Genomic DNA, 18,556 nt, shown 5'->3' with positions numbered 1-18,556 from the left:
AATTCTTCTTTTCCTATATTCTTTTAATTACCCCAGTTGACACCAGGAATCTCATAATTATTTTCCTCCCTTCTTTAGATTTCCGAGATTCTATTATGTTTCTAAAATCACATTCTCCTATTCCTGCTTTCTGCAGCCCTATCTTCATCCTTTCCCTCTCCGTTCCATACCTATGACATGCTACCATTGCACGTTCCACTGTCTCCCTTTCCCACAGCTACAGTGCCAAGTTGGATGTTTCCCCATTATCTTAAGTGCATTATTCAGTTTACTATGTCTTACTCTTTTCCTGCTAATAATGACTTGTTCTGTTCTGTTCTGTCCATAACACCCTGCCTCACCTACTATACTTTGTAATTTATATAAATGTCTTCCTTTTTCCTGATTCTTCCAATATTGATTCCACTGTTTGTTTATTTCTTTCCATACTAAACTTTTCCCTTCTGTTTTTGATAATTTTACTTTCATTTCCACCACCTCTTTCTTTACTGCATCCTTAGCAGCTTTGTCTGCTTTTTCATTTCCATTTATTCCTACATGAGCTGGTACCCACATGAACACTATTTCCCTCCCCTGTTGCATTAACCTGGATGTTTTAACTGTATTTCATATAAAATTTCCTGATGTGTTTTTGCTGTTCCGCTTTTAATACTTAAGAGTGATGAAAATGAATCGCTACATATAACTATTCTCCTATCCCTCACCCCCTCCATCCATTCTATTGCTATCAATATTGCACATAATTCCGCTGGATATACACTTAAATGATCTGATGTTCTTCTTGATATTGTTCTATTATAAATGGGAACCACCATTGCTGCGACCATTGCTTCTGCTACCTGCTCTTTGGACCCATCTGTGTATATATAAACATAATCTCTACATTTTTCCTCCACATAGTTATAAATATCCTGCACTAGGTCTGCTGTTTTATTTCTTTCCTTGATGTTCCGCATTTTTAAGTCTACATTTGTTTCTTGTAGCATCCATTTTGGTATTACTGTCCACAGAACTGTTGGGCTGAATTCCATGTGTTGTATTTTTAGTTGTTCTGCTAAACCCTCACTGACCCACCCAAAACTCGTTTTTTCCTCCTTCCCCTTTTCCCAGCACATCTCCAGAACTGTCTTTGCTGGATGTTCTTCTTTGTGTCCTTTTAAATTTATCCAGTAGTTGGCTATTAGCTGTTTTCTTCTGAGCCCTAATGGCATTTCTCCTGCTTCAACCTGTAGTGAACATATTGGTGCTGTTTTTATTGCTCTTAGACAAGTTCTAAACACTCTAGCTTGAATTATATCTATTTGTGAGAGTACTGATTTTGCTGCAGATCCATATCCACACTGCCGTATTCTATTCTAGACCTTATTAAAGCTATTTTTTTTAACAACATAAACTCTAACCTGGCCAAACACCTCAAAATATTCAATACTCCCTTGCTTTTCTCCACTATTCCCTTCACATGCTCTCTTAAAAAATTCATAGTCCAATTAAACATGTTTACCTCAATTCCCATTCGATGCATTTTAATTATCAATCCCTCTCTCCACAACATGTCATATGCCTTTTCAACAAAAAAAAAAAATACTGCAGCCACCGTGTATTTCACCGTTTATTTACCTGTGCTTTTTTCATATCTTCTAAGCACACTACTGGATCCATAGTGCGCCGACGTCTTCTAAACCCACTCTGATATCTTGTCACAAATCCCCTTATTTCTATATAATACATCATTCTTTCATTTATCATTCTTTCTATTATCTTACCTATATATGATGTTAATGCTATGTGCCTGCAATTTATTTTTTTACTATGATTTTTTTCCCGGCTTCCTAATTGGTATTATTATCGCCTCCTTCCAACTTCGTGGTACTTTCCCCTCTTTTCAGACTTTATTGAATAATTATTATATCTTCGTTAATCCCCCCTCACTTAAATGTATGTTTGATCATAGTCTAACACAGGGGTCATCAACAATATTTGTCAGAGGGCCAGAATTTTACCAGACAGTCTCCTTGGGGGTCGGACCCTTAAATAAAAATGTTAAAAAAAATCAAATTTTGGTATGACATTATGATTGATGTTTATTGTTTATACTTTTTTTCATTTCATTACAAACTGAAGACCTTTATAAGTCAGGCTCCCATCATCTATACCACAGACAACCACCAGGGGTGGTAGATATTTTGCCTCAACTCAATTAAGTCAAGTTCACTTACAGAGCACTTGAAAAACAAACACAGAGGAAGTGACAGGGAAGGGTCCTTCAATGATGACTGGACTGAGAAGTACGCATTTATCATGCCAACCTTCCGAAATGCCTCACCAGTATGCCAAATTTGCAACGAAGCTGTTGCTGTTGTAAAAGAATACAATCTCAGCCGTAACAACGACACTAAACATTCAAATTTCAAGATATCATATCCTGAGCAGTCAAAGGCGCATCAGAGAAAAATCGCCACATTGAAATCTGCCTACTCCCGTGCAAGTGGCATTATTACTCGAACTTTAACTGAACAATAGAGACTAACGTGTGCGTCCCTGTAGGCTGCTTGGGTGCTTTGCAGAAATAACCGGCCTTTCACGGAAAGTGAGGTTTTAAAGGAGTGCATGATCACCGTTCTGGAGGAACTTGTCCCCGACAAATCATCTGTCAAACAAGTACCTCTATCTGCCTCAACTAATGTACGTCGTGTTTCGGCGGAGCAAGTCCAGCGAGCTGTCATTGGCGGGGTCAAGGAAGACAAATATATTTCGCTGGCTATTGATGAGTCCACTGACAACACGGACTCATCCGATTCACATTTGTGCGTTTTTGTCAGATACTTTGATGGCAAAGATTTTCGAGAAGAGCTGCTGGCATAGCTTCTGCTCTAGGACTACACCACTGCTGACATCATCTTTGGAAAACAGGAGGATTTTTTTTAAAGCCATGGATTGTCCCTGGATAAAATTAGCCTGACCGTGACAGATGGTGCACATGACTGGAAAAAATAAGGGTCTGGTGAGCAGAATAAAGACTGTCGCTCCTAAAACTAACGCACTCCATTGTATCATCCATCAAAGCGTGCTGTGCGCAAAGCTTCGTGGAGAGCTCAAAGAGGTGATGGAGAAAACAATGAAAATTATTAACCACATCAGAGGAACTTCAAGCACGCAGCACCGCCTGTTCCGCAAATTCGTGCTGGAATCCCAGGCTTCTTATGATGACCTGTTACTCCACTATGACGTGCGCTGGCTTAGTAAGGGCAAAGCACTGGAGCGCTTCCTGAACTCCATGCCCAATTAATGGATTTTTTAAAACAAAGTAAGTCCAAAGCGGCAGCTGACCATCTCCGCATCATGCAAGACATTGGATACATGTGCAACGTTGCGTTTTTAACAGACATTTTCTCCCATTTTAATACACTTGTTCCACGCAGATTTGTTGTCAGGGAGGCTGCTGCACTTCAACACACTGAAGACGGTGGGAGAAGGCAACGTAACAGACAAGATGAAGACATTTATCACACAATTAAAAGACAACTTATCTGCTAGATTCGATTACTTTTTTATTTCCAGGGATGTCATTGGATTTGTGCGTGACCCATTCACCATCACCACAAGCGGAGAATTCTCCACAAACGCGGTGAATTGGCTGCAGTTGGACGAGGCAGCCATTCAGAGCGAGCTGGCTGAAATTCATGAAGGCTGCTCTCCATGGTGCTGAAAGCCTGAGCGCATTTTGGGTATCTTGTCCCGAGGTCTATGGCACATTGAAGACGCTGGCTATGTATGTGCTTACCATGTTCGGTTCAACTCACACCTGTGAGACTCCGAGATGAACTCGATTAAAACGTACGAGAGGAACCGACTGTAAACCCACTCTTTGGAGGACTGTTTGCGCATAAGTCTGACAGCGGCCAAGCCTGATGTGAAAAAGTTGGTGTCAGAGGGGAAATGTAACTTCAGCCATTGATTTAAGTAGTAGTAGTCCATTTCAGCCTTGTGATTTGATTTCGCTATTTTGTGACCCGTTTTGTTCTGGTTCCAGGCAATTTATTTATCATGCTATTTTTTTTAGTCCTGATGAATCTGCTAGTTCCAACCATGTTGTTGAGAATTTGAAATAAAAAATCGTATGTTGAGTAAGGGCATGAGGAAAAGTGATATTTAAAAAAAAAAACTGTGAAACAATAAATACTAAACAGTGTAATGAGTCTGTCCTCATTTCGGAGTATAGCCTAAAAATAGTCATAAATGGTGGTGATTAGTGATACAAGACTCAGTTGTTGCTGTTTTTAGTTGCTTTAATAGTGTGGAATAGGCCTACAAATTTTCTCTTTATAATCCTCACAATTGCTCCTTTTGAATCAGGCCATGTGTAATGTTCCTATCCCTGCATCCATTCCAGTTTCTTAAAACTTTATTTATCTGAGTATAGATATCTACTCTTCAGTCAAAGTGAAAGCCAAAGTCAAATTTATTTGTACAGCACATTTCATGTACAAAACAATTCAAAGTGCTTTACATAAAATAAAAACATTGCAGCAGGGAGCGGAAAAAAGCATTAAAAATATGTAAAAGAATACAAATACAAATAAATGAAATAATTAATTAAAATGAAAAAAACTTTAGTTAGTTAAAAGATACTGTGCCGATTTCATACAAAGACACATGAGAAAAGAAATATTTTTAACCTGGATTTAAAAATGTCTACATTGGTGACAGTCTACCCTCCACTGGCAGATTGTTCCACTTGTTTGCAGCATAACAGCTAAATGTGTCACGATTTATGCTTTGATTCATGTCTTGTTTTGTCATTTCCTGTTTTATTTTGAAATATTAACTTCACTCTCGTTTCAGGTACCTTGCTCTTCCTCCCGTGTCAAGCATCTCATTGTCTTCCCTGATTCCCAAAGTTTTTCCACCTGTTCCCCTTGGTCCTTCATGTGTTCAAATACTCTGCACCTCCCTTGTCTTGTGCCAGTGTGCTGCCTCCGATCATGAGCCTCACTCTCGCGTCTTGTTCCACAGAAACCCACAGCCACAAATTCCTTGAGCTTGCAGTGAGCGATCCTCCTGCAGAGCATATCCTTTGTTTGGTAAAATTATTCCATAGCTTTAGTTTAATTCACGGTAAGTTTCACAGTATGGTTTTGTTCCTCCTGTTTGGAGCAATTTTGATTTGTTAATGTTTCATAGAAACTTGTACTGTTTCGTTCTTTAAGATCTTTGTGCCGCCGTTAAAGGCGTGCTAATAGTTAATTTTTAAGCTTCATAGTGCCTCTGTTCAAGGCTTTTAAAATCTATTCTGTGACTGACTGGAAGCCAGTGTAAAGATTTTAAAACTGGTGTGATGTGTTCAGATCTCTGAGTCCTGGTTAAAACTCCAGCAGCAGCGTTCTGGATGAGCTGCAGATGTTTAACGCTCTTTTTGGGAAGTCCAGTTAAAAGACCATTACAGTAATGGAGTCTACTGGAGATGAATGCATGGATGAGTTTCTCCTGGTCTTTTTGGGAGAGAAAACCTTTAATTCTGTTGATGTTTCTGAGTTGGTAAAAAGCTGCCTTGGTGACAGCTTTGATGTGGCTGCTGAAAGTCAGATCTGAGTCTATCAACACTCCAAGGTTAACAACTTGGTCAGTGATTGTAAGGGCCCGAGTCTCAAGGTATTTACCAATGCTGACCCTCTTCTCTTTTCTACCAAACAGAATGATCACAGTTTTGTCCTCATTTAATTGTAGAAAATTCTCTCTCATCCAGGAGTTTATTTCCTCCAGACACTGACACAGTACGTCTGCTGGGCTGCAGTCGCAGTCGTCTGGTGACAGAGACACATAAAGTTGTGTATCGTCTGCATAACTGTGATAATTGATGTTAAAGTTCTGCAATATCTGACCCAAAGGGAGCATATACAAGTTAAACAGAAGAGGTCCAAGAATTGACCCCTGGGGGACTCCACAAGTCATGGCCACTCGCTCAGATTCAAAGCTGCCAATTGTAACAAAATAACTCCGGCCTTCTGAGTAGGACCTGAACCAGTAAAGGACCGCTCCAGAAAGTCAAACCCAGTTTTCCAGCCTGTGCAACAGGATTCTGTGATCTACAGTATCAAACACAGCACTGAGATCCAACAGAACCAGGACTGAAACATAACCAGAATCAGTACTCAACGTGATGTTCTTTAACACTTTGACCAGAGCTGTTTCAGTGCTGTGATGAAGCCTGATTGAAAGTTATAGAGAATTCCACTTTCATTCAGAAAGACATTGAGCTGGTTAAATACAACTTTCTCAATAATCTTGGATATAAAAGAGAGGTTAGAGACAGGTCTGTAGTTCATCACAGAGGCGTCTAGAGTTCTCTTCTTTAGGAGTGGCTTAATGGCAGCTTTCTTTAGTGGCTTGGGAAAAATGCCTGATGCCAGTGAGCTGTTAACTATTTGTAGGAGATCACTTTCTGAGGTAAAAACACTTTTTAAAAAGTCGGATGGTATTATGTCCACAGTGCAAGTTGTTGATTTCAGATGCCAAACTATTGCCTCTAGGATTTTTATATCAACAATATCAAATTGTGACATAACGTCAGAGTTAGTTCTATGTTATAGACACAGATTAGTTTTCTTGTTGGTCTGTGTGGTGTGAATGTTTTGTCTAATTCAGTACAGAAAATAACTAAAACTATTTTGGTAATACGCTTAATAAAATCATTGCAGATCTGAATAGGTGGTCTAGCCTGCCAAATTCACTCTGTGACACGGTGGCTATAATTAAAATGAATATTCTGTCCAGAGTCGATTTTGTGAGTTTGATGACCCCCCCCCCCCCCCCCCCCCCCCCCTCAATATTGGTGCAAATTACAATCAGCTACAACAAAATTTATTTGGCTGGTAAACGACCCTGCATTAATCTCATCACAATGCAGCGAGAAAGACAAGATACTAAATTTTATAAGTGGGCCTTTACAGTTCAACCTTTAACTTGGTTCCAACCTGACACTCAGGTATCATGGTAAATGTATTTGGGATAGTAATTTCTATTTTTTTTTATTTTAATCTATTTATTTTCTTTGATCTTATTACATGCACATTACAAATTATTATTATTATACCTATTGTATATTTGTTTTTATTTATTTGTATTATTATTTTACTTCCCTTTTTACTAACCCTCCTATTTATACATTTGTTATTTAAGTTTTATGATTTACTTTTATTTATCTATATACATTCATATATACATATGTGAATACATAGCTTATTATTTATTGTTGTAACACTGACTTGTACCTCTCTACGTTTATCTGCAAAAAATGAAATAAAAAGTAAATATAATTTGTGATGTGATTGAGTTGTATGGTTACAGTAGGCGTGGAGCTGTAGGCTTGAGTAGGGGTACTAGCTTATATAGCAGAGAGTTTTTCTTAATGGAGTCCTAATATGATATTCCATGTTGCTTATTTTCCGCTTTTCAGTACGGTGGCCCTGAAGTGCAAATCACAACGGTAAATAAAAAAACACAATGGCAAAACAGAAAACACAACAATATTAGCCATACCCGAAAAGGTAGGTACCCTCTGGCGACATTAATCGTCGCAGATTGGACTGGTGATCCGTCCTTTGAACAGTAAGGTCAAAACCGCCAGAAGTAAATGAACATGTCACAAACATGTCTTCAGCGTATGCAGACTCATGTTTATGTTGTGAATTGTCAACAGGATATCTAGTTTCACGTCATATCCATAAGGCTCATATTTTAAAAACATGTCAACCATGTTCGCTCCTTCGTAACGTGTCTCCTGAAACGATGGTACACCTATTTTGGCGATGCCTCTACATTAAAAAATTCTGGAAAGATGTGAAAAGATGTGATCAATTTGATAATTATAATAGCAAAATTCCACATCCACAAGGGCAAATATGGTCAGTCTAAACCGCTATTCTTGATTTGTGATAATGAAGCCATAAATTCTATATCTGACTCAAAAACTAAAAGGCTGCTAAAACTATTGAGTTGTGTTCTTTATTTGGTATTTTCAGATAAAGGAAATCCCCCGGGCTATCTTTTTGTTGTATGTAGCATTTATTGATAACTGCGTTGCTCTGTGATTTTTATGTACTTGTTGAGAAGTATTAATAAAAACAAACAAACATGTAAACCATATCCTTCCGGTTCAAAGAACGGATCACCAGTCCAGTCAGCGATGATTCATGGCCTGAGGGTACCTACATTTCCCGATTTGGTTAATTTCGGTGTCGTTTCTGTTTCGCCGTTGTATTTTCGGATTTGCCGTTGTGATTTGCACTTCAGGGCCACCGTAGTTCTGCCTTCAACAAAACCAGTTAATAAAACGGTTTGATTACTTTCATGTATCTGTGAGTTCATGACAGTTATCTCCATTTAAAACCATTGTTGCCTTTATTTTGTTTGGCTAAAGTGAGGATGGAGGAAAAAAAATCGAATAAGAAGGAAGACCTTTGTGGGAATAACTAAATTGCACTGCTGAATCAAAGCTCAACTAATTAAAAAGCCGGCCTCCCAAACAACACTCTGTGACTTATCTTCTTATTCTCTATAAAGAGAACACCACACAAATATTCAGTGAACGCGCGGACGAGTAGAACTCAATAGAAGAGGGAAAAAAATAAGAAGCTTTTACTCTGAAAAGCGGAAGTCAGACGTCATTACCACCAACCAAAAACAGACGTCAAATCAACATTGGAGCTTGAATAGCGAAAACCAGCCACCAACAGGTAATTGTAACTTGGAATAACATCTCTGCGAAATGTCTGGTCCTGCTCAGTCGCAGTTTGATGTGATTCGCGTTTGTCAGATTTGATAATTCTTTGATCAGAAACAACAAGTAACATAAGCTCACTAAGTGCTTCGACATTACCACGAGAATCGTGTTAGCTTTGCCAGAAGCTAACGATGTGACAGCAGCTCTCGGGCTCAGGTGGGTCGTAGCTGTAAAGATGGCTGTTTTCTCGTTGCTTTGGGCGTGTCGGATATGAATTCACATGTTTTTTGTGATTAAAAACCACAGGATAAGGTGTTTGTATGGTTTGGTCTGTTTCGGAGTGTTGCTTGTTAACCCGAGCAGCGTTTAAAGCTGGAGTTGAAGCGGTTGCACACCCTATGAAGAGCCTTGTTTCCATAGTTTCTTCCTCTGTTGTCACAGGGTTGCTGCTGTCTTCCTCCCCTGTTCACAGTGATGAGTCATCAGCACGGCAGAACATTTTAGTGCTTGTTTAACATCGAAGCTGATCTGTTACTTTTTTGTCTGAGCTGTCGCCATAATTATTGTGGCTCTTGGTGTGTTTGACCATTACTTTAGCTGATCAGTGAGGTGGACTTATGTTTATGAATAGATTTATGACAACTAGAATACTGAGGATGTTAATTCAGCTTTAGTTGAAATAATAGATTATGCCCAGATATGACACAAACCAAATTGATTAATATTTTGGATTTGTAAAACATAATAGGAAAAAAATAGTAAAATTAAATTTTTTTCAATGTTTGATGAAGTAAAGAAAACAAATCTTCAACACTGATAGAATAATTTGCCTGTGGTCGTAGACAGAAGCTGCTTGCAGAGATCCACATGGGTCCTGCATATGAGGAAACCTCAGCAGCTGTATGAGTCTGTCAATACATCATCAAATCATTTGGATGATTGACTTTGAGGGAGCAGCTGCTACTTCCAGTCTGAGCAGCGTGTTACTTCCCACTTGCTGCTATTGTGGATACATTCCAATCAACAAGTCTGATACCATCAAATAGCGAATAACTGGTTACTGGTTGAGGCAGCAGCATCACTTGATTGAGACACATGATCTTTTTGGGGTCACAACGCATCAGTCACACATCTTTTTTACAATCCACATGCAGTTGCTCCCATTGGAGGTGGCATATTCTACATCGGCCTGCATGAACAAGCACCTTAAGGGGACAAATTTTGACTATGGTCAGACTGCAGGTCTTAATGCTCATTACCAATTTGCTGTTCAGATCAGATATTTGTTGGCCTGTTCATACAGTTTTTTTGTCTTCCACTCTGTCTGTGCTCTCGTTCATCGTGTTTAGAATAGACAGACAGACAGACAGACATGTGCTGACTTCCGCCTGCGCACAGTTGTGACAAACATCGATCAAAGTTGATGTAGAAGTCTCATGAATTCTGGTAAAACTGTACAGGTCACATTGCAAAAGATCTGATTTATGGCCACATACTGAAGTGGCCCAAATTGGAATTGAATGAAATCGGATTCCATGTGACTCATGCACATTATCATGAACAGATCAGATCCGAATCACATATGAGCAGAAAAATCCAATTTGGGCCCCATTTCACATGCAGTCTGAATGTAGTCTTAGATGGAGAACAGTCTAATTTAAAAACGCTTTCTATGAGTAGTGATGTTCGATGATTAGGGACATGGACACGAGTCGGTGAACTATAAGAAATCAAAAAGTTTATGCTATGGAGCTTTTCTGATTTTACCAGAAGCAGGTGGAAGAATCCTAATACCACCACAAGTTTGCAGTAATGCAGAGCTGTTTGCCAGCCTCCAGTACAATTTATCTGCCACTGAGAGCCTACATGCTTATGGACCTCCAATAAGAGGAAACATGAAAAGCAAAAAACAGCAGCTGTTAAACACTTCTTTGTGGAACTGCTACAAAAAGGACAATGACTTCCAGTACAAACTCTTCCAGATAAAGCTAGCATGTCATAAGATTACCATGACAATGCATATTTTTAAAAGAGAGCAGCTTGAATATATGTAACAGATTTGGTCCGATGTTTAGCATTGTTAATAAAATGTGATTGTAAAATAAACGAGCGTTGCAGTAGGATATCAGACTGTGTGTGTAGGCAGCATGCATGTGTGGAGGGGGAGAGATACTGTGATTTTGGACAGTATTCTAACTTTTTTTCACAGTTCACAATTCACATCCTGACTTAGTTGACCAATGGTGAAAGGAAAAAAACAACTTTCTAGACCCTTCCAAATTGTGAAATTATTCTGCTGCTGAGACATAGTGACAACACATATTTTAAGTTGTGAAATTCACATCCTGACTTAGTTGATCAGTGGTGATAAAATATATTTTTACACAAGTTGTTACTATTTACATGAAACAGACATTCTTGCCCTTGTTGTACTCCATGTTCATTCTGGTGTTCACTGAACAGTCAGCTAATACGTTTATTCGGCCAGGTTAGCTGCCTCTGAAGGTGGAGCAGGAACATGTTGGGATCATTCTGCTAATGCAGTGGTACCAAGTCTTCCTTCACTACCAACATGAGTCAACAGGAGTCAACATGAGTTTTGGTAGATCCTTTCCAAAAAAAAAAAAGTCTAAAAGTTGCTAAATTTAATTGGTAAGGGTATAACCTCACGAACATGGCTACCCTGCACGATGGCATATTGATCAATGATTGTTATGTGTGTGCGTGAGAGAAATACATGCAGCTCCACAGTAGTGGATTTTCCTACTTTGGACTTGTTTGTCATTGTGTGAGGTGGGATTAACGCCATGTGGGACACCCTTACCTGGAGCTTTTGCAGTGTGTCTTAGTGACTACTCTGCTGTAAAACATGCTGCTGGACTTAAAGTTGTAGTTCTCTGTCTGAGTGGCAGCTGGCGTATGAGTTGTACTGTCTTGTTGACACTGCAAAATCCACCTTATCTTGTAGTAGCCTCTTACAGATCCTTTGTAATAGTTTTAGAACAACGGGCTTTGGGTAACACGTTTCCTAATTGAAAACATTGCAAGAATTTTTAGAAAATATAGCTGCAAGCAGTGATTGAAAGGGGCACAGGCCACTGTCCCACCATCAGCAGCCTAAATAACTTCTGCCCAGTGGCTCTCACTCCAGTTCTTATGTGTTTTGAGAAACTGGTCAGAAGTCCCATCATTCAATGACTTCCATCCACATTCAACCCCCACCAGATTGCATACAGGGACAAAAGATTGGCAGAGGATGACATAGCAACAATCTTCTGCACAACCCTGATCCGTCTGGAACAGAAGGACAGCTATGCTAGGCTTCTTTTCATTGATTTCAGCTCTGCATTTAACACAATCATCCCTAACAGACTGGTAACAAAATGAAACAACCTCAGCTTTCCACACTCCATCAGCCTCTGGGTGAAGGACTTCCTCAGTGACTGCCCACAAAGAGTCAAAGTAGGACCCCACCTATGCCCAACACTCAGCCTCAACACTGGCTCCCTCCCACACTGGAGATGTGTGCCCTACTGGACACTTTCTACACGTATGACTACACCCCCACCAATCCAAGCAACTCCATCCTTAAGTTAATTGATTAGACGACAGTGGTCTGGCTCATCACAGGGGAGATGAGTCTGAATACAGGTACAAGTTGGAAAAGCTGTCATCATGGGGTGGTTGTAGTTTAGGAGGAAGAGCAGTTGCCTGCTCAATCGGAAAGGCGGTGGTTAGTGTGAAAGCGCTTAGTGGTCAGTTAGACTAGAAAAGTGCTTTACAAGTACGGTCCATTTACCATGGACTTAAGAAGAAACAGATCTGACCCTCAGCCCATATACATCAACAAGGACTGTGTGGAGAGGATGTCTGACTTCAGGTTTCTGGGCCTGCACCTGAACGATGACATAATCTGGAAAACTAATACCACAGTGCTTACCGGCACCACTTGCGTACTGCATTCATCACCCACTGCCCTGCATGTTTTCGATGTTTCCCTCCTCCACCACACCTGATTCAAATGAATGGCTCCCTATCAGGACAATAAAAGCCAAAACAAACGGACATAAAAACAGCACATATCCCAGGGCTGTTGCAGTAATAAATGAACACTAAATGCATATTCTTACAATTTTTTTTGTCAAAATATAAAAGATATCACAGGATCTGTTCAGAACCCAATAGGGATTAAACCCTGTGAAATTGGTGACATTCGGATTAAATTTGTATGATTTCTAATGAGTTTTGTGGTCATGGTGTGATATGGAAATTTGGACACACCCCCCATCGAAAAGTCACAGCTTTGTATGGGAAGCTTCTTCAACTTGTTATCTGTCTTCTGAGCCGATCTGAAGTAGATATGATGAACAATGTCAAAGTCAAAAAGTGAAACGTATTACTTCCTGTTGCTAGTGGGGGGCACTGTCACGATAAAGAAATATTGATATAAAATCTGTTCAGGGCCTAAGTATGATGAAATGTGGGATGTTTGGTGCAGATTGAATGTGAAATGTGGTGGATATTTCAACTTCTTATTTCATGGCGAATCAGCATTCATAATACATGTCTGCCATCTAGTGGTAGTGGGTCAAAACAATAAGTGATTTGTTAGATGGGAATTTCAACCTGTTTTATTCACTGTGGTTACTTGTCACAGTTTTGCAATGGTGGCACTTTAACTGTTAAAGGCGCAATCAAAGTGATGATGAGAAATTGCTCACTGAGCCGACTGGGAGATGATTAACCTCTCCATCACTGGGCTAACAGCCAACAGAGGAGAGACATAAATTGAACAGCCCAATGAGAACAGCTGAAAATATGATTGGTACCTTGCTGCTGTGTCTGCACTGAGCGCTGCATGTACAGAGCATACAGCTTCCTTAAGGGCTCCACTTATTCCTATCATGGCATGTTCAGACACACAGATACAGAAGCTTACAGTAAGATCAAAAAGTACTGTTTCCCCACATAGTTAGACTGCTTAACCAGAGTTTTTCTTGTAATTTCAGTTAATTTATTTGTGCTTTTTATTGATTGTTTTTTATCTATTAATTAGTGGATGTCTGAAACACAATTTTGTTTTTATGTGGAGCATAAAAATGACAAATACAGAGATCTGAACTGAATCAGAAACAACCTGCAGCTGTCACTCGTACAGTTTGGTGTGCATGTTGTGAGAGGCAGGACAAAACACATGTGGTATCATCATTTTTGATCAGTGGGCACATCCTGCTGCATGATAAAGTAGTCATGTCTGTCTTGAACATTACCCATAATTCCTCCCTCCTCACTCAAGCTGAGGAAACAGAACAGCTGTGAACAGATGTTTATGCACATGAAAGTGTTCACATTCTCCGTTTAACTTTTTCAGCCTGGCAGGAAACTTGGCTGCACCAACAACAGGTATGATGAGAGTCCCTGTGTTCAGTTTGGTTATTCTGGTGTTCGTCTGTCACAGCCTCAGTCTGGAAATACAAAACCACCTCTACTGGTCAAAAAGGTAAGAAGAAAGTGTTTTGTTTTTTTTGTGTGTGTTTTGTTTTGTTTTTCTTGGAATGAGATTTTTTATAATGTTCCGAAGCTTCACTTTTCTTTACATCTAATATCTCAGATTTTCTGCTTTTATTCTATGCTCCTTACCAAAGTCTCCATTTGTTCTGCTCAAGTATAACACGGGCTATACTTTTTAAAGGAGTCCAAGGCCTACTTCTAATTGTCCCTTTTTTAAATTTTTTTTTTAGGATAGGATATACTGCAGTAGAGGGGGTAGGGAAGTACAGGGTAAGTGCTAGGGTACGAGATCCTCTCTGAAGAGCTGGGTCTTTAAGAGTTTCTTGATTGAAGATAGACAGTGTTACGGCCTCATAAGATTTAAATAATACATAGGCTCAATGAGACCATAACGTATAAGGACGCCACACAATGTTTGCAACAAGACAATATTTATTCAAAAGTTGCCACTGAGAAGGAAAAGGTTAGCCCATAAAGTTATGAAGCAAAAAGAAATGGAGACCCCGGCCAAAATGAACAAAAAGGGGAAACACAGGGCCAGCCACGCAGTGTGCCGTCGCACCCTGTGTTTTCCCCACTAACTGAAAAAACGAACAAATATAACCTGAAACAAAAACGTCCAAACAGGACTACTGGCAGTCTCCAACTCAAACTAACAAAATAAGAAAAAACTCTGCCATCTAAGACAGATGAATAAGAAGAAAAAAATAAGGGTTAACTATTAAATCAAAAGAAAGCAAACCATCAATGTGGCTGCTGCCCCCAGAGTGAGAGACTGCGGCCTTCCTCCTCTCCCTCTTTATCCTCGACCTGATTAAACAATAAGACTACTGGCCTGTGGAGGACGACAAAGAGGAAGGAGAGGGCGGGAGATAGCAGCACACCAAAACACTCCAGGTGTGCCATTATCTGGCCACACATAACAGACAGGGACGCCCCTGTTCTGGTAGCGCTCGGTAGGTCATTCCACCATCGTGGGACGACACATGAACAGAGTTTGGATTGTCTTAGGCGTGGTGTAGGAGCTGCTAGACGACAATCCTGGGACCAACGGAGGGACCCAGTTGGGACAGAAGCCTTTGCAGGAGCATTCAAATAGATGGAGCCGCTCCATTAAGCTCTTTGTAGCTAACATCAGGGACATGAATTTGATGCGGGCGGCTAATGGTAGCCAGTGGTGCTCAACAAACAGGGTGATGTGTGCTCTTTTAGGCTGATTGAAAACCAGACGCACCGCCGCGTTCTGGACCATCTGCAGAGGTTTCACAGCACAGGCTGGAGACCAGTTAGGAGACCACTGCAGTAGTCAAGGCGGGAGATGACCATGGCCTGCACCAGGAGCTAGGTGGCGCGTTGGGTTAGGTATGGTCTGATCTTTCTTATGTTTAACAATGTGAAGCAGCATGATTGAGCGATGGAGACAACATGATCTTTAAAGGTCAGTTGGTCATCAATCATGACATCCAGGTTTCTAGCTACCTTTTGATATAGTAAAAGATAGGGATTCAATCTGTGGTGTATGGTTGGTTTGGCCAGTAAGACGAGCAGTTCAGTTTAAGAGAGGTTTAGTTGGAGGTGATTTGCTTTCATCCATGTTGATATGGGCGACATTCACACTGCAGGTCTTAATGCTAATTTTTTTGCATGGTTGTTCAAATTATAATTTAAATGTGACAGCCATCAGATACCAGTGTGAACAGTCTACAGCCCTGAAGTGACCCGCATGCACAGAAGAAGAAAATCACATGCAGCATGCTGAGTTTGACGGAAATAGATTCAATTCAATTTTATTTATATAGCGCCAGATTACAACAATTGTCATCTCAAGGCACTTAAGTAACATAAGATATGGATGCAACGCATGTCAGCATGTGTGTATCAATTCTGAAGTTGTTGTGCAATTGGAGCCGACAAATTCTGAGGATTTAGAAAAAGTACAAAACCTCACTTTCTTTGTATGTGTATATACATACATATGTACACTGCTAAAAAAACAAAAAAAAAACAATAAACCACACTGAGAGGGCTCCCGGCCCACGACTACAGGGAGCGCCGCCACAGAGACAGTCCCGACACGGGCAGACAAGAGGCCCCACACCAAGGTGCAGAGTCCTCCAGCCACCCGGGCCAGAGCAGTCCACAGAACAGCACCCCCCTCAGTGGACCAAAAGCAGCTGCCAGTGTGGTAGGCCCCCATGAGGAAACACTGCAGCTAAAAACTGAAAGACTAAAACAGAAAAATAAGATAAAATGGTGTAAAATGAACAAAATAGATGAAAAGCTTTCCAGCTCATATAGTTAAAATGTCTAACTAAATAAAATGTCTAACTAAAACATGGAATTAAAACATGTGACTACAGCATGAAGTTAAAACGTCTAACTCAAACATGGAGTTTAAAACCTAATTAAAATAATATAGAACAAAAATTAAATATGATAAAAAGTTTGATTAAAAGTTTGAATAAAAAGAATCAATAAAATCAAATAAAAGCCTGATTTAAAAAGGTGAGTCTTAAGCCTCTTTTTAAAAACATCTCAGTCTCTGCGGCCCTGAGGGTCTCTGGCAGGCTGTTCCACAAACTAAAAGCCGCCTCCCCGTGTGTTTTCCATTGAACATGTGGTACGGTTAAAAGGCTTTGTTATGTTTTTAATATGTGGAATAAAACTAAGCTCAGAGTCAAAAATCATGCCCAGATTTTTTTATAGTTTTTGTTGGTTTAAGATTTAGTAATTTTGTTAAACGTTTTTCTCTTTGGCCTTCAGGACCAATGACTAAAACCTCAGTTTTGTCCTGGTTGAGCTGTAGGAAGTTCGCTGCCATCCATGACTTGATATCTAAAATGCAGTTAAAAAGGGCATCAAGTGGCCCTGTGTCATCAGGAGACACTGCAATGTACAGTTGTGTATCATAAGCATAGTTATGAAAGCTGATGCCGTGCCTCCTGATGACATCCCCGAGGGGAAGCATGTACAGATTAAAAAGAATTGGACCTAAAATTGACCCCTGGGGAACCCCACACTTGATCTCATGGGTTGCTAAGGAACATGTATCCATACTTACAAAGAAGTATCGATTTATGAGGTAGGAGGCAAACAAGTTAAGAACAGTACCAGAGAGGCCGACCAGGTTCCTCAGTCTGTTTAATAAAATGTGATGTTTATGATTATCTAAGTTGCACCTGGTATCATTCAAAATCTTTAAGAGAGCTGTCTCGGTACTGTGGTTCCTCCTAAAACCAGACTGATACTTCTCTAAAATGTTGTTCATGTTTAAAAAATCATTTACTTGGTTAAAAAACAGTTTTTCTAGTATTTTACTTAAAAATGGTTAGTTGGATACAGGCCGGTAATTGTTGAGAATGTTAGGGTCTAAATTCCTCTTCTTCAGAAGGGGCTTTACCACACCGCTGTTTTAAAAGAGGTGGGGAAGACACCCGTCTGGAGAGAGCAATTCACAATGTTTAAAAGCTGTTCCTCAAAGAATCCATAAAATGTTTTAAAAAATGGTGTGGGAATTGCGTCTAAAAGGCAGGTTGTAGGGTTTACCTGGGAGAAGACTCGACCAAGTGTCCTCGCATCGACCAGGGAGGTAGACCCCAGAGGTAGCATGAGGCGGTGTCTATAACCTACAGAAGTTGCTCAGGTAGTGCAGCTCATCCAGGATGGCACATCAATGGGAGCTGTGGCAAGAAGGTTTTCTGTGTCTCTCAGCACAGTATCCAGAGCATGGAGGAGATACCAGGAGACAGGCCAGTCTGTCTGCCTACGCTCCCCTCCACGTCTCCTGGAGGGGGCCGTAGGAGGGCAACAACCCAGCTACAGGACCGCTACCTCCGCCTTTGCTCAAGGAGGAACGGGAAGAGCGCTGCCAGAGCCCTGCAAACTGATCTCCAGCAGACCACTAATGTGCATATTTCTGCTCAGAAACAGACTCCATGGGGGGGGTATGAGGGCCCGACGTCCACAAGTGGGGCTTATGCTTACAGCCCAACACCGTTCAGGGTGACTGGCATTTGCCAGAGAACACCAAGATTGGCGGATTTCGCCATTGGAGCCCTGTGCTCTTCATGGATGAGAGCAGCTTCACACTGAGCACATGTGACAGACGTGACAGAGTCTGGAGACGCTGTGGAGAACGTTCTGTTGCCTGCAGCATCCTCCAGCACGACCAGTTTGGCGGTGGGTCAGTAATGGTGTGGGGAGGCATTTGTTTGGAGGGCCGCACAGCCCTCCATGTGCTAGCTGGAGGTAATATGACTGCCATTAGGTACCGGGATGAGATCCTCAGACCCACTGTGAGACCTAATGCTGGTGCTGTGGGCCCTG

General features: G+C 40.6%; 1 protein-coding gene across 2 annotated transcripts in view; it reads left to right on the top strand.

Annotated features, from left to right (window-relative positions):
* The first annotated feature begins 8,634 nt into the window (after window positions 1-8,634).
* The window catches only part of pam (peptidylglycine alpha-amidating monooxygenase), a 74,238-nt gene continuing 64,316 nt past the window's right edge, over window positions 8,635-18,556 (top strand). The window contains exons 1-2 of one of the 2 annotated variants that reach the window (XM_072371251.1): window positions 8,635-8,732; window positions 14,091-14,219. In XM_072371251.1, the coding sequence (XP_072227352.1) occupies window positions 14,125-14,219 (95 nt within the window). In that variant the 5' untranslated portion in view covers window positions 8,635-8,732; window positions 14,091-14,124. Of the gene's footprint in view, window positions 8,733-8,781; window positions 8,936-14,090; window positions 14,220-18,556 lie in introns of those variants that run through there. The other variant, XM_072371252.1, reaches the window with a different exon arrangement.

This window comes from Leuresthes tenuis, unplaced genomic scaffold, assembly GCF_036924035.1.
Source record: "Leuresthes tenuis unplaced genomic scaffold, fLeuTen1.0.hap1 SCAF_19, whole genome shotgun sequence".
Taxonomy (NCBI): domain Eukaryota; kingdom Metazoa; phylum Chordata; class Actinopteri; order Atheriniformes; family Atherinopsidae; genus Leuresthes; species Leuresthes tenuis.
The sequence above is the reverse complement of the archived record's forward strand: the minus strand, read 5'-3'. Positions and strand labels throughout refer to the sequence as shown.